This window comes from Eucalyptus grandis, chromosome 11, assembly GCF_016545825.1.
Source record: "Eucalyptus grandis isolate ANBG69807.140 chromosome 11, ASM1654582v1, whole genome shotgun sequence".
NCBI classification, from domain to species: domain Eukaryota; kingdom Viridiplantae; phylum Streptophyta; class Magnoliopsida; order Myrtales; family Myrtaceae; genus Eucalyptus; species Eucalyptus grandis.
In genome coordinates this window covers 15,940,003-15,963,897 of record NC_052622.1, presented here as the reverse complement: position 1 = coordinate 15,963,897, position 23,895 = coordinate 15,940,003, and the positions used below count along the sequence as shown (strand labels likewise).

At 40.7% G+C, this 23,895-nt stretch overlaps 2 protein-coding genes across 2 annotated transcripts; one reads left to right on the top strand and one right to left on the bottom strand.

Moving 5' to 3' along the window:
- The first annotated feature begins 1,140 nt into the window (after nt 1-1,140).
- On the top strand, nt 1,141-3,085 carry LOC104425055 (transcription factor JUNGBRUNNEN 1). The gene is made up of 3 exons (XM_010037632.3): nt 1,141-1,418; nt 1,788-2,092; nt 2,419-3,085. The coding sequence occupies exons 1-3, from the start codon at nt 1,205-1,207 to the stop codon at nt 2,791-2,793; spliced, it is 894 nt and encodes a 297-aa protein (XP_010035934.2). The 5' UTR covers nt 1,141-1,204; the 3' UTR covers nt 2,794-3,085.
- A 1,268-nt stretch (nt 3,086-4,353) lies between these two features.
- Nucleotides 4,354-10,862, bottom strand: LOC104425054 (switch-associated protein 70). Its single transcript, XM_010037630.3, has 10 exons — nt 10,706-10,862; nt 10,454-10,558; nt 9,540-9,601; nt 9,376-9,459; nt 9,239-9,270; nt 9,031-9,112; nt 8,255-8,483; nt 6,547-6,774; nt 5,938-6,230; nt 4,354-5,017 (listed from the first exon to the last, which is right to left on the bottom strand). Exons 1-10 carry the CDS (start codon nt 10,727-10,729, stop codon nt 4,738-4,740), a joined length of 1,419 nt encoding a protein of 472 aa, XP_010035932.2. The 5' UTR covers nt 10,730-10,862; the 3' UTR covers nt 4,354-4,737.
- Between the last annotated feature and the right edge of the window lie 13,033 nt (nt 10,863-23,895).

Below are 23,895 nucleotides of genomic sequence, written 5' to 3'. Positions count from 1 at the left end.
TTCGAGTTCTAATGATCGATTTTTGTTGATCTTAAGGCCTACAATTGTGTGGGGGCTGGTGAAGCTGGGACGCAAACATGATACGGCGCAGAAACACGAAACATAATATATCAATATCTGTCGAACCGGATGAAGAAAGCTAGGTTGTCGCCTTTGCTCAAATGTCGAATCCAAAAACTTAACCAATAGATACAGAAAGTGTACATGTATATATGGCGTATTGAAATTCTATAAACAAGTAGCAGCCTCTTGATCATTTGGTGATCCTTTTATACAATGTATTTCATTCATGACCTATTGAATTTCACATGAAATGTCGATATCTCGCCCCCCTTTTCCTTGAATTAGGTATTGAAAATTCATCCCCTAATAAGTTAGTTTTCTACGTCCACTGGTGGAGAATTACAACGTTGGTAAAATGTAAGTAACACATGCTTAAGCAAAACCTGTTGAAATTACTTTTTAATTTCACACGCTCTTCCCGCGATTCTCGTCTTCTCGACCAGATATTGATTACGTGGAATATAAGTTGATGGAAACGTAGCAATGACTTCAAAGTCATAATGCAGAATTTCCAAGTTCATAGTGGGGGATGGCTAAGAAATGTATTACCTGGGAGGACTTGTTGCGATAGTTTGTCGTTGTAGTGCGTCGAGACATTTTCCAAAGCTTATACTATTCGTACGTTATGCTAACACAGCATCACTCTCGTCGTTTAGGGTTACATTTTCTTTCCTACAGTTCTCATCTTTCTTTGGCTTTTTCAATTTTTGAAGGCATCATGAACGAAGCGTCGTGTACCAGCATGACACGTGATTCGGGATTGATGTCATCCGTTGGATTTGAATTTGCAATTTGTTGTTAACAAGTCAAACGTCGTTGTGGCCGCTAAGGTGGACTTCCAACCTTTGTCGCTTTTGAGCTACTTTTCTTTGCCTGACAAAATTGAACCTCCAAAAAAAAGAAAAAAAAAAAAAACCTCTTGCGACCCGGGAAAAAAAGAAGATGGACGTCTCCATCAACGTAATAATAATGTCATAAGTTTACTTGGTCATGCGGACTGAGCAGCAAATGGACGACCCTCTTGCACTACTGCCCATATAAGAAGCTTCCGCTTCCAGAATATGACAGAGACACAGGACAAACTCGAGAGAATCAAGAAGATAGGGCGCAGAGAGAGAGAGAGAGAGAGAGAGAGAGAGAGATGGAACAACGAGATAGTAGTGATACAAGGTTACATGACAAGAAGAAGAACAAGGATGATGAGGAAGAAGTGGTGCTTCCCGGGTTCCGGTTTTACCCGACCGACGAAGAGCTTGTCGGGTTCTATCTTCGCCGGAAGGTGGAGAAGAAGCCTCTCAAGATCGAGTTCATCAAGCAGGTCGATATCTACAAGTACGATCCCTGGGATCTCCATGGTAAGCAGGCATACGAGTCGCGGGTTGTTTGGTTTCTTTCTTCGCGTGTCCCTCGCTTTCCCTAGACGATGGCACGTCGCCTCAAGAAACAGACGAGAGGTTGGTGAGATCCGTTCAAAGGTGGAGCTGAGTCAATTTACTCACCAAGGATTCCGATAGCTTCACCGCAACTCTAATTAATTATCAGCTGAATTAGTCTTTCATAGTCTAAAACTGAGATTCTATGGTGAATCAACATATGCTTGTGTAGTATTGCACCGATTTTTTTTTTTTTTTTTTTAAATAATTACTTTTCTGATGGACGAATGTGATCAGCATAATCTTGCTTCTCAGTCATCATGTTCATAATCATCATCGGTGACTAAACAGATGTTAGCAAAATGGGAGAGAAAGAAGGCTACTTCTTCTGCATCAGAGGGAGGAAGTACAAAAACAGCATAAGGCCAAATAGAGTGACTGGATCCGGATTTTGGAAGGCCACGGGCATCGACAAGCCCATATATTCCGGTAAATATCCCCACAATTGCGTCGGCCTCAAGAAGACTCTTGTTTACTACCGCGGCTCGGCTGGCAGAGGTACCAAAACTGACTGGATGATGCACGAGTTCCGGCTGCCGCCTGTGGAGAAAGGCGGTGATCTATCAGATGCAAATGACACAGTCACTGAAGAAGCAGTAAGATGCTAAATACTTGTTATGTGATTGCATCAGCTCGCTTTAATTTACTTTCCAATTGCTTTCAAACTTTCTATTAGAAAACGAGCAGTCGCCGGTTCTAGCTTGAGTTTCTGCTATGTTCAACATTAGTTATTATCTTACTAGCAGTTTATTTATGTCCTTTTTTACCCTTAAATCAGCAAATGAGCAGCCGACCTGAAATAATCAATGTTAAAAGAGGACCAATCATTTTTGTCTAGGAGAGGATTCGGCATTTAAATACATGCTCAAAATTTGGCCCTGAAACTGAAGGGTTTTCTGTTTCCTCTTCTTGGTTTTGGCAGGAAGTATGGACGCTTTGCAGAATTTTCAAACGCATATCCTCTAGCAGAAAATACATTGCAACAACAGAATGCAAAGAGACCACCTTCAAGCAGAGCTCAATCAATTCGTGTTCTAAATCGAGCAGCTTCGAATCTGAGTACGGAGACCAATGCCTGAGTTTTGGATCGGACCATTCGGCCGTCCAACCAAGCGACCAAAAGCCAGCGACCCGCCATGTTGAGCAAGCACAGCTCTCATGGGTCAACCATTGCCATTCCATCCCTCAGGCCCCTGTGGCGACGCCATGCTTGAGCCTTTGGAATCTAAATGGAGACGATATTTTCGCGAACGGAATAAACTGGGATGAACTGAGATCGATAGTTCACGAAGAGTGATTCTTCGTGAAAATTTGTGAGACTGGTGGGAACTGGAATTGGAGGATCCGAGCGCAAATGAGAAGGATTCGAATCAAGGGATGAACATGATGCAACTGAAGTTTTCTTCTTCCTTGGATTTATTACTAGGAAATTAGGACAGATATGGACCTCCAATCTTAGTTTGGCATGGATGTAAACTTGAACTGACCAGTTTGACAATAGTAGATTTTTTTTTTTTTGCCTTGTCACCTGACTTCATGTGGTTTCGCGGATGCGCACGTTCTTTGGATCGACGTGTTGACTTTGACTACCGATGCCAAATTTTTCCTTACCTTTCTCTAGGTCTCCTAAAATCACTCCCAAAGGGATTTGGAAGCTCATCCCTGACAACTTGACATAGGAACATTTGTTTTGAACAAGTAAAAGTCATAATCGGCTCCCAATCTAGTGCGATTATCAGACCAGAGAGCCGGTTCCCAAAATTCAGAATCGAGAAACAAACCTATTGGTCCTAGGATTGGGAATTGGATCATACCATCAATCCAATCCAGTTCCAATCCGGTTTCAGTTCGGTCCAATGGAATTGATCATTTATTTTTTCCCATTATTTTTTTATCATTACCTTTTTTTTCCACTACTTGAAATTGGACCGAGAAATTATTTAGTCCACATTTTCATCAATTTTTTTTGAAGAAATAATAAAATAAAGAGAATATCTAGCTAGTCCGATGTGATCTAATTCAATTCCTCCTTGAAATCGAGAACCAGATCATCAGTTCCACTTTTAAAAACCGAGAACTAGACCAACACTCCTGGAACTAGACCAACTGGCCCGTCCAATCCGATCCCCACGGTTCCTGATTCGGGTGGTCCGTTCTACACGCCCCTACTTTTTCTTGGCGATTTTTTCAATTTTCTGTTCTTGTGTTTTCTTTATTTAACTTGTCCTGCTGTAATCTCGGGGTACTTGTCATGAATAGCGCACATCGTAAACAACTTTTCTATTCTTGCCCTGATAAAAGATGTTCTCTTTTTCCGTCCAATAAAATGAACCTTTAATGCTATTTTTATCTTTTCTAATGAGGATTCTATAGCATGAATCAATTTGTTAATGATACTGAAACTTTGACGAGAACAAAAACAAAATAGTCGTCAAACTACAATAATATTATTCGCCATCGTTTTCTCTTCTTCTACCTTCCATTATTTTTCTTCACAAGCATCCAAAACAATAATAAGAATTACATCTTTATATTTCCTTTTTTGTTTCTCTAAGGTCATTTTCCATTGTCCTTTCCGCTCCTTAATAATCACTACTAGATCCAAATCGAGTACGAGAGACATCGAAACCTCGTTCAATCGAAACCAAGGAAGGGCCCCCACCTCGAGATTATCTAACACCCATGCCCACGCGCGGGACTGCTGACAGAACTAATATGTACATTTCAGCATCAAGGGTTTTTCTTCCCTCTCTAAACAAGCAGTTACCTTTCAGTTTTTGAACCACCCTCATGGCAACAGAAATCTTACTGTTCAATGTACAGGACGCGATAAAAGTGACCCGAAGAACAAAAAGAAGAAGAAGAAGGATCAGGACTACCGATCAAAGATGCAAAATTCGTTTCGAGAAGAATCAGTTACTATACAGTAATACTATCGTACAATTTGCCAAAGGCTGCAATATACATCGATATAACCAGAAATCAAGCTGACTGAATGTGCAATCGAATGCACGAACCTGCTTATGCTAAAGAATCCTAACTGCATCGTGGAAGTCTGGGGTGTAAGTCCAGCTCAGTCAACTTTGCAAAGAAAGAGGCATTGAATCATGAAGTTTATACCCGATCTTCTAACCAGAGTGCACACAGTCAAATTTTTGTGCTTGTAGCTGCCAAGTGCTCATGAAACGCTTTGAAGGGGGACGCTCTTGTGCATCTCCCAGTGAAATGGATTCACCACTTCCTAACGACTGTTGTCGACTGGCTGACTAACCACAGGAATGTCAAAGCTGCCTCCCGTCTCCGGAGTCTCGGGAGCAATTTCTCTAACATCAGCTATTCTTGCTTCTGTTGCCTGAATGTCACTCCATTCCCCATCTCTACTTGACCGAAGGCTGACTTCATCAACAGGCACACTCTCTTCGGAAACTGGTACTGCTTTAGAGACACTGAGACATGCTTTATCCACATTCTCCTCAGACTCTGCCTTCTCCTCAAAGACTTTCCTTGAATCACTGTGCTGTCTGTAAATCATGATATAGAACATACGGAAAAACATTTATTTCCGACATAATTTCAACAAGAAGATTAAACATTCTCAATAATAGAAATGGTCCAGGATTTATGGAACTTTAAGACCCATAGGCTGTAATGATAAATTTGTAGGGCATAATACAATAAAATGACCAAGGTAGACCAAATTTATTTTGTCGAGAGTAATCATTGTCTAATTCATAGCAACATTGTCTTTGCAACTATGGTTGGCAACAAGGAAATAACCTATTCACTTTTGCTAACTGAATGACTTACTTCATCAAAGACAACTTCTAATTGAAACGATGTCCTTTGCAACTCGAGGCATTCAGCACTTTCAAATCAAATCTATCTGCTTCCTCAACACCTCCCCCCCCCTTCCTTCTCTTTCCTCCAGAAAAAGAAAAAACTTCTGTTGTTCTTTTCCAGACATCACTTAAGTGGCCTCTAATATCACCATAGATGCAGCAACTTCGTCCACTTTCCCGGTCAAACAAAGGAAAGTCATCCATGCGACCACTTTCCTCATCCAATCACAGGAAAGTCATCCATGCTACCACTCGGATTTACTGCTAAGAGGTCATGCTGAGTAGATTTTGAACTCAAGATCTCACAATTCTTGTGGAGCAAAGTCTCATTTGCATTAGTAACTTTGTTAGATCCTTTGGCTTATCTCTCTCCCATGTCTTCATATGTTGTGCTTAGCATAATTATGTTTGATTGACCAATAACTAAACTTGAAACTTGCTAAAACTTTTAGAGCACAATGTGACAGTGTTTCCTAGTGCAATATAACTATGAAAGCCAAGAATCACAGCAACAACAGCTTCATAAAAATGGCTTGCACAGTTTGAACAAATTAAAAAAGAAAATGGCTTGCACAGATATTGAAAGTTGTCAGACAGTAAACCTTTGGAGTTGAGCTTGCAACATATTCACATATGCCAGAAGCTCTTGCTTCTCCTTTGCAGCAGCTGACTCTTTTTCTTGAACCTCCCTTTTTCTAGAATTAGCATCAGCCTCAGCAACTCTGGCCTTCTCTTCTGCCCTGACAACAGCTGCTTCCAATATAACAGAACGCTCTCGAGCTTTGCCAAGCTCAGAACGCAATAACTGTGCCTCCTGAAGAGCAGAGTCTCGCTGTTTCATTATTTCGTCTCTTTCTCCACTTAGAGCAGCAACTTTATCTTCAGACTCTTTCAGCTACATATACAGGAAAAAGAGTTAACTGAAAGCTGTAGAAGAGATAAGCAGAATAAGTCTTAAGCATTCCCTGAGTTTTTCTACATTTGAACAATTTGACAATTTTTTTCGGTTCTTCCTTCAGATCATCTAATGCAGAGAGAATAGGAATAATGTTGACCACAAATTTTCCTTGTGCTTTTAGTTGTCTAGTCTTTGTACAATGACCTGACAACAGCATATAAACCAAAATACCAAAAAGCTGATAATATCTGGAGGACTATATCGAAGTATATGTTGAACAAAGACTAACTCTGTCAAGAAAATCAGTAACAACCTTCATTTTTAATGACTCCAACTTCTTCTCACAATCTTTGGTCAAGCGCTCAATTTCAGCAGAAGCTATCCTCCTTTGTTCATCCATCATATGGGCTGCAGAAGCTGCGGCATCAGCAGCGTCAGCAGTCTCTGATAGCTTCTCTGCTAATTCTTTTATAGTTGAATCTCGTGCACGAATGTCCCTTGCTAAATTTTGCAATTCCTCATCCTTAACTCGTAGTGTCTCCTGCAAATTTACTTTTAGTTTTAACAGATCAAAGATGGGTACAATAGATTACTCTTAGGAGTTGACATATAACCTGTAGAAAAGAAAATCTACAAAGAACAAACAGCGCCACTTCCAACCAAAAGCAAAGACACAAATTTCAGAAACAATAATTAATTAGTGAAAATATGGAGAAGAAAAGACCATATATTAAATAGTCACTGACCGTACAAATTTTCCCACCACTTATTCCCCATGCCTTCCTCAACCGCTTTCTCTCTCTGTAAAGAGATTTATATAATTTGCAGAAGATTATTCAAATGCCCCTCATCAGTCATCATCCGTAATTATTGCTCTTTTTAGCAGCTAAACCTTTCATCCCATAATCCGCAACTAGCTAAGTTAGCTAACACATTCTGCTCAGCTGTGCAGTCTCCCATCATGTTTCTTGGCCAGTCATTACTTCCCTTGTTGATATTTTTATCCCTCCAACCTCTGTGTGGCATCATGCACCTCAAAACACATGGTTCTTCTACATCCATTTCAGTGTAGCCTCAAATAATGTTTACCCGACCATGCTATGTAATGGTCAGCATTAGACATGATAGAGATCAGCATATAAAAGAGGGACCAGTCCTCCATTAGTCTAAGTCCAGAATTGCCCTTCTAACATTTATTCGTCATTCTCATTGGTGCGTCAAGTGCACATATTAAATTAGCTGACCATATTTGTCATCTTATTCTCTGTGAGAGCTACTTCCATTTTCCCATGCATTCTCGTCTTATCCTGATTTATCAATGTCTTTTACTACTAGGAGCAGTATTCTTAATTCAAACATTTTGTCATCCAAAAAAAAAAAAGAAACATGATATGGGCCAGAGATGTATCTTATTCTTGTACTAGGCCCCCTTATTTACCTTATCAAATCTATTGCCAATGTAAAATAATCCCTGTTTGTCGCATTTTTCCATTTTATGGGTGTATTTGCTGGACAAATAACAATCTTCATCTGTTACATCCAAGCATCGATGTACTTTAGAGGGAAATCATTCCCTCTTTCCCCATCCCTGAAGGCTAACCTCAAGTTATTTGGACATATGTCCTAAGACCATTAAAAAAGATGCATAAACAGCCAGCAGTTACAACCTTTAATCTAAGTAACAAAGTATTTAGATATTGAGATATTGAGAGTTCAACTTAATAGAGTGCTGGGATGCCCACAGTAACAAGTTCTATATGTAATATCTTCTCTAATTTCCCATTTCCTATCATTTCCTATTAACATATCTTTATCACTCTCCATTCTCCATATCCTACAAGTTTCTTGCTGACCCTCCTACATCCACCGCAAACTACAAGCTAATTTGGTGACCAAGTAACATATTTGATTGCTTTACATACCTCCAAACCACAAGTAATTTCACAGCATGGCACTGTGAAGGTTTCACAAACTTTACATATGATACCAACATTCAGTAAGACTTTGGCCACAAACAGTACCTTCATTATCGTGAAATCATCCATTGGTCCATCCATAATTCTATTTGTGATCATTCCAAGGGCATTTCTCATTGAAATCTGCATTGCTGCTTCAATTTCCTTAGAGGATTCCAGAGCTGTTGAGTTAGCTGCTGCCACTGCAGCAGCCACTGTCCCCAATTTCGCAGAACCATTTCCACTCAGAGAATTTACAGCCTCTTTATGAGCCTTTAAGACCATTTGTGTAGCTCTGATTTGGAAGAGAGAACGATGGAAAAGGTGAATACCATGGACAGTTAAACAGAAAAACAAATTTCAATAGTGACTAGTATGATCCTTGAAGCATAATTATGCCAAGCCAGGCATACCAAAATAAAGAATTTCCCTAGTGGTCCGCAATTTGGAACACATCCCATTTCATGGTACACTAACAGTTTGGAACACTAAAATCAGCATTGCCCATCATTCCAACACAAGAAATTCTATGTTTTTCTTGGCCAACACGTGTAATTTTCTCATGATGTATTTTCCATGCTAATATCTTGTAACTCTGTTTAAGAATATGCTATTAGTACTATGAATGTTAACTTCAATATATCTTAACAATCATTCTGATTTAATTTACATGACCAAAAGAAGCCTAGCCATCCCATGCCATATTTTTAAGAGTGACCTTTCACATTCCATTTTCATTCAACATACCAGAGAAAAGTCAATAAACCATAGCATGTGCCAGTCACTCAAATAAACATATCATACTCATGATGATTTCAATAGGAAACCTGCCAAAAACTTACTGTAGTGTTGATACCCAAGCTCTAGCAGCACCAGGAGTTTCAGCACAGAAAAAGTAATCCCTCCTCGATGGGGTCCCAATATCTAGAGAGGAAAGTTAAGAATCTTGATGCTGCAGCAAATTAACTCCATATCCAGATTTTTACACGCAAAAGTCAAGGGAAAGAAAGCCTAAGATCGCTCAATAGTGATGTAGATGAATGAGGATACAGAAACAGCAGCCATCGTACCTCGGCAATCCACTGAAACACAATTAGAAGGTGATAAGAAACTATCTGTTGAACTGAAGCAGATAATAATAACTGCAGAAGCACTGAGGGAGCACACTTCCGGAACATCATTCTTACTGGAAGTTCACTGGAGATAAAGTTATAGTGGTATTAGCATCGAACACTATGGTTCCCTTGACAGCTGGCTCATTTCTCCTGACCCTGGAAAAAAGTAATTAAGAAATAAGATATTTCTTTTCCCAAGTATTTGGCTTTACGTAACTATTAAAAAAATTACCGACTTGTACTCCATCCTCCCTGTGGTTGGATCTAAGATCACCCATCGCTCATTCCACTTCCTTAGCTATAAGAAAACATGAACATATCTGTGAGAGCAATGAATGACAAGAGGGAAAGAGCTTCCAGTGAATGGCGGGAAATAATCTTTTTACAATCACCAACTATACTGTAAGAAAAAATTTCCAATACAAGAGAGATCAGTCCATTATTTTCTAAGCAAGCGAATGTGCCATCAAAGAAAAGCTTAGTCAAATCAATCCCCAGGCTACAGGTCACTGTGTCTCGTCATTTATGTCATATAGATTTGAACAAATCCTTACTGTCGCCACTACCTTATGTGGGATAAGACAATTTTCCTGAACCCATCAATAAATAAGATAGCACACATCAACTAGAAAGTACTAACCTCACTTTCCTGAGGCTGAACGCATGACAAAAGAATCTAATCTTCGCCAAATTGGCATTCTTAGTTAATCACGTTTGTAATCAATAGTAAGCAAAATCCAGACATATAGCCTATTGTCGAAGATTGCAGAGAGCACGAAAAATCAACCAAGTCTTGCTTAGACTGAGAACCACACGAATCTACCAACCACAAACCGAACTGAAAAGATAGCCTCGAACTCTCAGACAAAATTAATCCATTGGTTTTGAAGTTGCTAACACAAAGGAACACAGCTTCATCAATTAAAACTCACACGTCCCCAGCCTATCCAACAACCTCGATTCATCCACACAGGAACCCAACCATCAACGCCGCAATCCGCCAACTCCAGCACTACTCGAAACAGCAACACGACGCGAACAGTACGATTCGACGCAGCATCTACCGAGCTCAAGCTAATCCAAAGAAACTGAAATAGGACTGCAATGCCAAAACCAATCGACCGCGAGAGAGCGAGAAAGAGAGGGTTACGGTCTCGGATCGCTTGAGGAGAGGCCCTTGCAGCAAGGCCTTCCCGGAACCGGAGGCCAATTGACGCTTGATCTTCTCCAGGCTGCTCTGGGCACCGCCGGCTCCCTGCCGGTTCAAAATCACAAGAATCCGTCAGAACGAGCCCCGCCCCCCCCCGGCGGCCATTTCCGGCCATCGCCGGCGACGCGAAACAGAACAGAACACGAGCAGGAGCAGAGTGAGTGAGAGAGAGAGAGAGAGAGAGAAACTCACCGTCGAAGCACCGTTGGACGCCATGGCGGGAGCGAGCGGGCGGGCGAGATCGAGCGAAGGAGGAAAAATCGGAGCGATTTGGAGGATCGGGGATCGTCGTCTTCTGGTCGTCGGTTAGTTACTGTTAGGTCCGCAGGCGAGGCGGGGACTTGTAGTTAGTAGTTACAGAGTAGGTGGCGGTGTTTCATTCACGCTTCGCTTTCCAATTTGACATTTTCCAAGTCAAATCGTTAATGACTTAGATTAATCGAGACCTAAGTACAAAATGCCGCGTCAATTTTCATGTAATTTTCCCGTCTTTACACGCGGGATCTTCATTAATTATATACACACATATATATATATATATATATATATATATATATATATATTTGTTTATTTAGATTTGTTAAATGGGAAATCAATGTGTGATTGCCCACATCACGTGAATCTCGATGGGCATGCCTTGATCTTGCCTTCTTTTGGTGCTTTAGACTCAAGGGTCGTGTTAATGGATTATGGCTGATATTTATTTAAACAAGCATGATCTGAAGCGTTTGATCGGCGGTGAGACATGAATAATGAGTTGCTTATAAGATGAATTTTCGGTTTGCATCTTGGCTCTAAGATCCAAAACCACGCCCCACTCTTTCCTAAATTGCACTAACATAGCACGTGAGTATAGATATGACAGTTCAAATTTAGATCCCATGGTCGGTAAAAAAGACAACCGTGTTTATGACTTGAATGGGTATGACGTACTTTGTTTGTCGATACCGCATTTGCTTAGTTTTGGCAAGTTAAAAGGGTATCCAATCTAAGTAACTCGCATCATTTTTGAGTCCAATAAGAGGAAAAATAAAATACAACATCATTGAGAACACGACATTATCGACCATGCCTTTCTCTGTGTTTGTGTGATGTCCTTTCAATCAATTCAATGATACATATGTCGTTTACATATGCTACACAATTAACATGAAAAAGCTTGCCTATTACTTTTCCACTATATGATTTTATAATGGAGGAAGCTATTTTGAATTTAAATTTTCAAAAAAAAAATTCTATCTCCTAGGCTCCGTTTATTTTGCGAAAAATAAATAATTTGAAAAAATAATTTCGAAAAAGAATTACTTATATGAAGCTTGAAATGTTTAATCACTGAAAATTATTTTTATTATCAATAACAATTTATACCTAAATATTTTCTTCAACAAAAAAACATATTTTTCATTCATTTATTTTTATAAGCAATTATTTTTTAAAAAATTATTCATGTTTTGTGAAACTAACACGAATTATTTTCTTCTTCACATATTAATGACACATCAATGACATGATATATGAAAGAAACTTGGTGAGCATCACATTTGTTTACATTAGACTAACTAATGAAGCCCTCATTCACCCACTTAGTCTACATGTGCTACATTTCAGCAAACTCATTTGCTCCTTGTCATCTACTCCTTGGAGCCACTAGGATTAATGCATTCTAGAAAGTCCAACTTAAAAACTTAAATTATTACATGGAAGAAAACTGTGACATCCTCAATCCGACCCCGATTTTCAGAATGGAATTACATCAACGGCCAATCTTCGAACAGAATTTCAATGAGGATCATCAGACCACGAAAATGTTAAGAGGCCATTCTAGGTTAAAAACTCAAATTCTCATCGATAGAATGTGAAAATTCGAAAAGTTAGGAGTGGGCCACAAATGAGGACTCTGGTAGGCCTAAGCCCATGTTGGGTGGCCCAATGAGCCCAAGCCCACGGAGGAAGGCCTAAGTGGGCCCCTGGTCACATTGGGCGGCCCAAGAGCCACACGCCCAAGGAGTGTTTAGCCCAAGGGAGGGTTATGGATCCTCTAAGTCTATTAAACCATCATTATAAGATCTCAGCATTAATTGCACTTAGGTACATGAATAGTATGTGAATAGTGCGCAATCTCGGTGAAATGACCAAATTGTCCTCTCATTCAACTAAAGACAAAGGATAAAATAGAAAAGAGGCAAGAGACGGTGTGGTCACATGGATGAGGAAAGACAAAATGATGTCATCCCCTAACCTAATCTAAGCCTACTCTAAACTTATTCAATCACGTGCAAAATCTCTTTATTAATGGCTTGGATTTATTCTTTGAGAAGTTTTCCTTTGATTAGTTGAGAAGGGTTCTAAGAGATTGGATGTGATAAACATTAATGGGCAAAGATTTCTCTCATCCTCTCTCTCATTTCCCTCCCCTCACCATCGGTCTCTCCCCTCTCACTCTCACTCTCTTTTTCACACTTGATTGCTTTCAAGCTCATTCTCTCTCTTCTCTTGCCACCACCAAAACCCCTACCTCCATTTTCATTTTCATCTCAAGCTTTTTCCTCTCATCTCCCTCTCTAGACTCACTAGTAACCGACTGCCTCAAGTGCCACCCTTAAACCACCCTTCACACCATCATTCCGGTTGCCGTGTCCGAGTTTTGGAGGCAAGGAGGTTGTGTGATAAGTGGGTTTTAAATGATAAGTTATCGTAGCGCATATCGATGGTTATTGAGTTGGATTATCGCATTTATCGATAGATTATTGTGTTTTATCGATAGGTTATCGCAATAGGTTATCAAGTTTGGATGATAAGTTATCATGTTTTATCGATAGGTTATTGTGATAGGTTATTGGGTCTTGCCGATAAGTTATCATGTTTTATCGATAGGTTATCAAGTTTTGCCGATAAGTTGTCAATATGTGATAAATAGTTATAAGATAAGTTGTTAAGATATGATAAGTGAAGTGTGGTGTATGTTAATATGATGTGCTATATTAGAGTGATAAACTATATGTGTTAATATGTGTTATATGATATGATGTTGTGATTTGGTATGTTAATGAAATTATTGATGGTTATAATTATATGTTATATTAATGAGAGATGAGTTATTGGATAGATTATGATGGCATTTGATAGGTGATTTTAATGGCTTATGCTCAGTTGCCACGACTTATCTTACTTTGATGAATGATCTATATGCCATGGGTTTGTAAATTAGTTGGTGCGTTTGAGTGACATGATATGAGATACGAGTATGGCATGATGGCATGATGGCATGTGGCAAAGGTTGTTGCGTATTGCATGAGCATCACATTTGATTAATGAGAAAGAAAGAAAATGGAAATCTTGTGGTTTTATTGGATGTGATTGTCCTATATAATGTTGTTTAATATCAATGGCAATATAGGGCATGCATGGTAACATTTATGTTTTTTCCAACTTCTGTTTTTTGTTCCCCGAAACAAAAAAAAAAAAACAAAACACAAAAATCTGTTTGGTAGCGCCAACTTATTTTTCTATTCCTCAAAATAAAAAAGTAGCCGGGGAATAGATTTAGAACAAAAATAAGAAAAAAAAAGTAACTTTTTGTTCTCGGGAGCAATTTCTAGAAATAAGTCAATTTTTTCTTTTTCTATTTTGCTTTTGTTCTTCTTCCTTGCTAAGGCCACCACAGGTCGCCTGCCAATCGTTGGCCACCGTCAGTCGACCGTTCGCTGTTGCCACCCCGACCGTCGTTAGCCACCGTCAATTGACCATCAGCCAACCATCGACAACCGTCATTGCCTTCGTTGCCCGACCTTTGCCGCTGCAACCCCTTACTGCAAGTAACCATCATCGTTGCCACCCGTTACTCCCCGCCGCCGCTTATAACCCGTCGGCCACCCTTGCTGGCCAACAACCGCCACCGACCGTCAGCAAGCGAATGGGTAGCCACAAGAGGGGACGGCGGTTGGTGGGCTGTAGGCGGCAATCGTGTGACAGAGGTCGATGGCGACGGTCGGCAGTCAGCAATCGGCAATTGTGCGGCAGTAGGCGGTGGTCGTGCGGCGACAAGTGGCGGTTCGTGAGCAAGAAGAAAAAAAGAAATAAATACAAAAATTTATCAATCGTACCAAACACATTTTTATTCTTTATATATTTCAATAATATAAATTTTGTATAGTTACTAAACACATTATTTTATTCAGAAATTGTTCATCGGAGTAGAAATAGAAAAAAAAACTATTTTTAAAAAGAAAGTGTTCTCCTGAGTAGAAGCATTACCATGTGCACCCATATTATACACGTTCATTGGAAGTAGTTGCTATACATGTGTTATGTTCCTTATTCATGATCAATGTGTGAGAACACCCCAAGCCTACGAGATGAGATATACAATGGTTCTTGGATGTACAAGAAAGCATGTCAGGTCAAGTCTCTCTCTTGGGATCACCAATTTTGAGACGTATCGTTCCCAAACCAAGTTCAGTACTAAATGAGTGATCATGTCACTATGAGTCGGTCCTTTCTTGGTCTCGATGCGACCTTGAGATGTATTGTTCTCGAGTTAAGTCGGTACTAGGCTGGTAATCATGTCACGAAGGATTGGTCCTTTTTTAGTCTCGGTGCGATATTGAGGCTATCATTTCTTATCAAATTAGAGTTAGGCTGATGCTCATTTTAATGGATCAAACCATAAACTCTCTTTCATACTCGGCATATTTTATGGGATAAGTATTCCATAAGTCTTATAACTTGTCACGAAAATGCATTTTAATCCTAAAACTTACAAAAAGTGCATTTAAATCCTAAAACTTGTCAAATTATTTCAAATTAGTCCTAAAATCGACGCCGTTAACATTTTCGTTAAAAATGTTGACGTGGCATTTAAATAATTTTTTTATTTTCCACATGGATTTTTTAAATTATTTTTTTATACATTTTTAAAAAATTAGATTTAAAAACTAAAAAAAATTAAATTTATTCATTTTATCTTATTTTCACTAAAAAATTTTAAAAAAAAGTTAAAATATTTATTTTTTTAAAAAAATAGCGCCTCCCCTCCCCTGTCGCCACCGCCATTGCCGCCCATACATTTGGAAGGGTCGGGCGACGGTCGCCGGCCCCGGGCGGGGTGGTCGAGCCTCGCCAGCCCCAAGCAAGGGCCGACGACCGTCGCCCGCCCTCGGGCGAGGCCTCGTCGCCCTCACTCGGGGCGACGAGGCTCCCTAGCCCCAAACGGGGGCCCACGAGGCCTCGCCCAGGGCGGGTGACAATCGATGGCCCCTCGTGAAGGCTGGCGACGACTCACCCAGGGGGGGCGACGGTCGCCAGCCCCCCGCAAGGGCCGACGGGCCTAGATCTGGGCACCCGCACCAGAGGGTCGGCAGTCCTAGATCGGGCACACTCGCTAGCTCGAGCTAAGGGTGCCCCGATCCGGGCTCGCCGACCCTCACGGGGGGCTAGCAACCGTCACCCCCCCTAGGCGAGTCGTGCCGACCCTCACGGGGGGCCAGCGATCATCGCCCGCCTTGGGCGAGGCCTCGTGGGCCCTCGCTAGGGTGGCAAGGCCCAGCCACCCCGCCTAGGGCTGGTGACCGTGCCGGCTCCTCCGGCGATGGGCGGCAACGGCGGGGAGAGGAGCCGCGCTGATTTTTTTTTTTATAACAATTTTGAAAAATAATTTTTTTAACTTTTCTTTTTAGTTTTTGTTGAAAATAAGATAAGAATAAATTTAATTTTTATTTTTAAATATTTTTTAAATGAATAAAAATAATTAAAAATACACCTGGAAAATAAAAAAAGTATTTATAATGCCACATAAGCATTTTTAACGGAAAATGCTAACATCGTCGATTTTAGGATTCGTTTGAAACAATTTGACAAGTTTTAGGACTTAAATGCATTTTTTGCAAGTTTTAGGACTGAAATGCATTTTCGTGACAAGTTTTAGGACTCTGAAACACTTATCCCTAATTTTATTGATGTATTTCAATAGGTCATAAGACATACTCCGCTTTGCACGCCATTGAGACATTCATACTGGACTAATGAGAAAGATAACGATGGACTTGAGTAGTGATGTGCTCAAATGATCACATAATGACCATGATGCATTTTTGTGGGGTAATGGTTCCATCTTGATGCATTTACGCGTGACGATACCCAATTAAGTTTGGATACCCCCAAGTCAACGGGATGCCGTTCGCGGATGGATTTTGGAATGAAGCTCCTTACAGGAGTGCCATCTTGATGCATTTACGGGGAACGATACCGTGCTCGATAGGGCGAGACGATACCCAGTTACGTCAAATAACCGTTGACCTTTAGGTTGGCCGTGGGCCCAAGCGGTCATAATAATATGAAAACATGGTCTCGAGGATGGCAAGGTAGTATGGGATGCCGTGATATTCTTGAGGCATAAACATGTATAAAGTGCATGAATGTCAAATGCATATGATGAGAATGATGTTATAATTTGCACACGTGTGGCATATATATATATATATGAGATACATGAGAAAAGTGCATGAATTAAATGTTATTTTGGCCACTTATGTGGCACATGCATGCTTTGATCGACCATGTTTATAAATTGAGAGGCATGAGGATGTCCTACAGGTTGATGTTGAGTCAGAAAGGCACGAATAAGGTTGTGAATTTGTATGTTTTTAATTAGGACTCCAGGGATTTAAATTGAGGCAATGTGCGTGGAAGTGTTGTTATTCATGCCTAGATTATTAAATTGTGATCTCCGTATACTTAATGAAATGGTGCACTCACATAGTGATTGTTTATACAATAATTGAATACATGGTAGAGTGTCGCATGCTGAGTGACTTAATTCCTATTAATAGATAATGCAAAGTAAATGCATTATTATTGATCTGCTATCAATAGATAACTCGTACATTTAGGCCGACTCCAAGGTGAATTACCTCCTTGCGTGAGGTCTAGGAAGTTCACTCATTGAGTTTTATCTCATTGTGATAGTTTAAATGTTTTATAGGCCCTAAGCATGTCTGAGCCGTACTACTACGTTCGTTTTGGGATGCCTATGGATCTAGACATCAAGGTGACCCCATATCTGGTCGAGCGCACGGACACTATATAGAAGAAGCATATGACCACCATTTGGGTGGATGAGGGGTTGTTTAACCTGATGCCCCATAAGTTCGAGGCCTGGTATGTTTTAGGGGTGTGCAACTGGACCGGGTCAACTCGGTTCCCGGATCAGCCCACCGGGAAAACAGGATCGAGAACCAGTTCTAGTTGAAATTGGTCCGGGAACCGGTTCCCAAAATGCAGAACCGGTTTGAACCGGTCCGGGAACCGAATTGACTGGATTGGTTTGGGAACCACTTTGGGAACTGGTTTGAGAATCAACCCAAAAAGACCAAAACCCTAATTTGTTTCTATCTTTACCTCTCAAACTCACACCTGCAAACTTCCTTGAGCTCGTGATCTCCGCCGATTCCTTGCACCGCCGATCCCCTGCAACACCAACCCCCGAGCAGCAACACCGCACCACTTGCGCTACCGCCTCACCGGCGAGCTCGCGCGACGCTCGCTCATCCTTGCATCTGTTGTCGCTGCACCACAGAAGAGCCTAATGCCAACAGATTTGAGCCGATCCCCACAGCAGCTCAACCCAACACCGTCGTGCTCTGCCTCACCCGCGAGCCCACTGCCTCTACTCGAGCCTCCACCCGCAACGCTCCTGCTTCGACGCCCATCAGATCTGCCCCGGACCCACGAAGCCGTCGCTGTCCCATCTCGCTAGAACTCTCGCCTGCGAGCCCGCATCCCTGCACCGCGTCGCACCACCATGCTCACCTTGCTCCGCTCATGTAGCTAGATTCGACCACCACGACCTTCGATTAGTGACCGATGCCACAGATCCAACGATCTGACAACCCGGCGTTGCCCTCAGCCCTGTTCGTTTTTGCCAATGACTGACGCCAGCAAACCCTAATTTGTTCCATCCAAGCACTAACGCTACTTCCGCTCGCCCATCGTCGCCTTCCTCTCGCGACACCCACAACCCGTGAGATCCCAACGTCGCCACTCCGCTTCTCCTTGCTTCGCACCCCTCAAAATTGCGATGCCGCCTCTGTCAACTCGGTTCCTGGCTGCTCGCTAGCCTTGCAAATCAGGTTCCAATATAAACAGGGTTAACCCTGTTCCCGGACCGGAAAAACAGGGTGAGTTGGGAACAGGGTCCAATACAAACAGGGTCGGGAATAGGGTCCAAAAAAAGAGAACCGGTTATAACAGGGTCGGGTACAAGGTCCAAGTCTAGACCCTACCCACCCTGGCCCAATCACCCCTAGTACGTTTGGTTTAGAGGGGAGCGTTGAGGCCCTCTTCGGGGTTTGATAGACCATTAGGTGAGGGATCCAAGGTGCTAGTCAGGGCCCCATGGATAGGGATACCCTCGACGACGATGTCATTAGCCTTGAGTGGATCTAGATATGGAGTTGGACACCAAGGCCCAAGCCGAGGCTTTATAACCTAGATGCATAAAGAATACCACTCTTTTGATGTCACCTCGTAGTATAGAGGTGCTAGACCAATCCCCAAATCTTTTTTGGAAGCGTGTAACTTCGGGGGTGTAATTAAAGTTACTTTGTGTTAGCTAATTGATGTATTTATGAAAGACTTTATCGAAGTGTTCCTAGCTATCTCTATTTGTTGGTTGGGTGAATTGTTTTTACTTTCGCTTGCGTGTATATATAATCGATAATACGAATGGATCGGTGATGCCTCCCAAGACGTCGCAAGCAAATGACCTAAGTGAAAGCGATAGCGTGAATTGTTGCAAGCCCAGAGCGGGTCGGGGTTTGATAGAAACTGCATGTGTATAAATCGTCAAACCCCCCTCTCATATGTAAGTTGGATTATGAGCGACGTGTGAAATTTGACCGAGGAGGACGGGCACACAAATGCAAAAGAGAGATCACTAGCTCCGAAATCATTTAAGAAAGTCTAACCTAAAAAGTTTAAAATTATTAGGTAAATGGAGATCACATGTACATAAAGAAGATCAAGTATTGTGGAACAATATTTTAATAATCCATCTTCACTTCCCTTGTTATCAACAAAAATAAATAAAATCAGATCATTGATTTTCTAATAGACCAGTCAAAATGGATTATAGACCCATTACTTTCCACATATTCGATGGCATGAATTATTATATTAGTTAGTTATATTCAGTAAATGGGTTATAAATGGATTTAGAATAATAAAACCCAAAATAATATTGGTATTAAATAGGTTCACAACTTACTTAGACCCAATCCACCTTTGTGACTCTCTCTTTACTTTCTCTTGCCCTCATTCGATTTCACACCCATTCACTCCGCACTCTCACCTTAGTTTGGATAGGAATTTTCCTAAATTGGTTTAAATACATAAGTATTATAGTAATAAAGGTCGGGTTGAATATATATCATTAGATTTTTGTTGTATGAAAATTGATCAAAACAGATTAATTTGGTCAATTTGGAGTACATCATTTTCAATCCAATCCACCCATTTGATGGGTCATTTCTAATATATAATGCATTACGTAGACCTTGCGGAGGAAGTAAGAAGCGCGCAAGAATTCCAACTTCGTAAACGGAAGATTGGGGAGTAGACGAAGTGATGCTGCTTATGGCTTATGTCACTCTACGGGAAGAATCGACGAAGGATCCTCAATGAAGCAATTGCAAATTGATTTTCTTTTTCACATATTAATGACACATCAATGAAGCGATACACAAAATACTCTAAATGCAGAGAGAAACTTGGTGAGCATCTAGTATCTACATTTGTTTACATTAGAGTAACTAACATCTAGTATCTACATTTGTTTACATTAGAGTAACTAATAAAGCCATGTTCATTCGTTTCTTTGTCATCTCCTCCCTGGAGCCAAAAGGGTTAACGTATTCATCTTTGTTAGAAAGTCCAACTTAAAAATTTAAGTTATTAGGTGGATGGAGATCTCATATATATAATTGCATTAGAAGGGACATGTGAATTTGACTGAAGGGAATAAATGCACATACACAAATGGGAGATCATCGACTTTGATACATGTTAAAAAATCTAAGCTAAAAACTTAAATTATTAAGTGGAAGGATATATATATATATATATATATAAAGAGAATTAAGTAATGTGGGACAATATTTCAATAATGCCCATCTTCACTTCCCTTGTTATCAACAAAAAAGGTCGGATCGCTATTTTTTAATAGATTAGTCAAAATGGATTATAGACCCAGTTCTTAACCCATATTGGATGATATGAGTTGTTATATAGATTAGTTATATTTAATGAATGAGTCGTAAATGAATTCAAAATGATAAAACCCAAAATTATATGGATTTAAATAGGTTTACAACTTATTTAGACCCAGTTCACCTCTATAAATCTTTTTTCACTTCCTTTTGTCCTTACTTGATCTTGTGCTTGCTCATTTCGTACTCTCACCTCAATTTAAGTAGGAAATGTTTTAACAATATACATCAGGTGATTACTAAATTTACATTGTATGAAAATGGTCAAAATAGGTTTTTTGGTCAATTTGGGTCGAATTATTTTCGACTTGACCTAAACTCAATCTGACCCGCCTGTTCAACCTGTCATTTCTAATATGTAATGCAGAACATAAACCTTGCGGAGGAAGTAAAAGGGCGCAAGAATTCCAACTTCGAAAACGGAAAATTGGGCCGTAGACGAAGTGACGCTGCTTATGGCTTTTATCAAGCAGGAAACGCACGTCATTCTGCGCGACGAATTGATGGAGAATCCTCAGATACATTATTGTTTTAGAACGCGCGGTCAATCCTATAGTTGTTTATTAGATACCGATGTAGAAATAATACCCGTTTTCTGTCGAATCATGACCTAACCTAATTATAATACTGAAAAAAGGACGAACCCTTTATCTTTGAAAATCTTTTGCTTAATGCAATGTCCAATCGCTTATGTTCAAACCCAATATAGAAAAATAAAATTCGCCAGATGGTTGATTATGAGCTGAGGCGATAAGGGACGCGTATGATCTTGCGAGGTTCTCAGAAGTCGCACGATCACGCCATCACGAAACGAACAGCAGGAGCATCCTGCGCGCGCCCATGGTAAAGGAAAGACACTGCTGGTCGTCTCCGGTGCCGTACAGGAAGTTAAGCCGGGATACTTCAGAGAACCTTGTTCGGAAAGGTTACGTCCCAGTGATGGTCGGGAAGGACGCGGCGACGATGGAGAGAGTGCACGTGCCGACCAAGCTGGTGGGTCATCCTTTCGTTGTGGCTCTGCTCGAGCTCTCGGCGAACCAGTTCGGGTACGGGCAGCGAGGTCTGCTGAGAATCCCTTACGACCCCGAGTGCTTCAAGCAGATGATAAGGAGGATATCGAAGAAGAAGTGAGTGCCCAGGTGGACTGTCGACCAGCTTGAAGTGGCCTGTTCAAGAATCGGGGCTCGCATGCTGAAGATCGAGCAAGATAGAGAAATCCATTAAACGAACTTGAAGCATGAACTCATCTTTGAGTCATTCTAATATTGATTCTCACTATTGTGTACATATAAAGATCGAAACTTTCTGTCTTTTTCATAGTAGCTAAGCGCGATTCCGAGCAAAAACTTGATACCTGCACGGCCCTAGTGGCTAAAATCCAATGTCTAACATCTAAAATATTCGGAAGTTGAGCGCGCAGTGATATCACATTGAAGTTTAAAACCGTTAAAAGGATTAGATGGAGTATAATTTGAATCGTGACGGTCTTTTTTTGCGTGCGAAGGTGGATGGCATAACAAGATCTATGATGGCATGGACTTAGAGACTCTTACTACAAATGTGTGTGTGCGTGCGCAAAGGAAGCCCGTGGAAAGGTAAAAAACAGAGTATCAAAACAACATCGATTAGAATACAAGGATTCCTTAAGTTAGAATAGATCTCAACTAGGGCATGATTCTCATGAAACAAGCGGGAGTATCATGCGATCAAGATCACTTCGAACTAAAGATGATCACGGGCTTGGCGGCTCTTGAACCCGTCCGAGCCAGATGGGGTCGAAGAGCAATGGCGAGATAATGAGGTTGATGCCCTCACGGTTCCAAATTGGATGAAGAATTGGATGAGTGGAAACCCCACGGGTGAGGAAAAACTGCTCTTGGGCCATCGTCCAATCCGGATCACACACAAATGTTAGATCTCAAGAAGATCAAAACATCGACGCTTATTGCTTCATCCAATTTGACATGGACGTGCTACTTTTTGGAAGGGAAAAGAAAAGCGATGTTGCATTTCTATATCTATTGAAAAACTATTGTAGTACATCTAGTCACGATGGATTAGGTTGCACTATGAACATTATTGTTTTTCTAACGAAAGTTAGGATCCAATTATATGACACCCAATTAGGACCCTTTCGAATATTGTCACCGTCAAGAAACCTTTTAAGTGTTCTCGAGTGGATTTAGTCCCCACTTGGAGCTGGTATTGCTTAGCATGTGCTATGTACAACGGAATCGCATGACAAAAGACGATTCAGAATATTAGAGAAATGGGAGAAAATCAGGATAGCAATAAAGGGTTGGGATCTCCCGAAAAGAAATCATTAAATACAAAATCCTCCGAAATTGTTTCCTCTAGGCATAAATTTCTCAACCTTGAGTATTGCGCTAATATCTTTATTATGACCTAAGTCAAGAGACTCAAGAGGCATAATAAATTCAACTGAAATTTTGGTCAAAGGAGCCTCTTTAGTTTATTGATCGTGAGTAGTTTCACAACCAAGCAACAATGAAATTCCAGAAATTGGTTTTTTCAATTTCACCAAACACAAACTTCTCAAAGATCGGTCGAGCATTTGGAGAATTAAGAAATTTCGTGCTTGACCAGAGAATCGGAAATCGAAAATCTCTTGTGATTATCCAGATATCTTCCAATTGTCTCGTTATGCACAGTTCGGGACAACTAACTATCAATGTAAAAGAAAAATTTCTCAGGCCGAAAAAACAAATTAACTATAGGAAAGAATTTCACAGGACTTAGGTATATTCAACCCTTGTGTATATCATCATTCATATTCATTCACTTTTTTTTCAACGTCTTTCAATCCAGCTTGTCCGAGCACGGTTTGTGCTTGCTCTTGGATGGCACCAAGAGATTATGTAAGCACAGATATGATGGCTCGAACTTAGATCTTGACACGAACAAAGAAAAATATGTTTATGATCCCGAAAGGGTATGGTGCAATTCACCTATTGATGTTGCATTTGATTAGTTCAGGTTAAGAAGATCCTATCTAGAGATCCTTTCAAAGTGGCAAACCAATCTGAACGACTTTCCCAAATCAAAAACAAAATACATCTCATTGCTTGTCTTCGATGTCACTAGTCATGCAGCTTACTG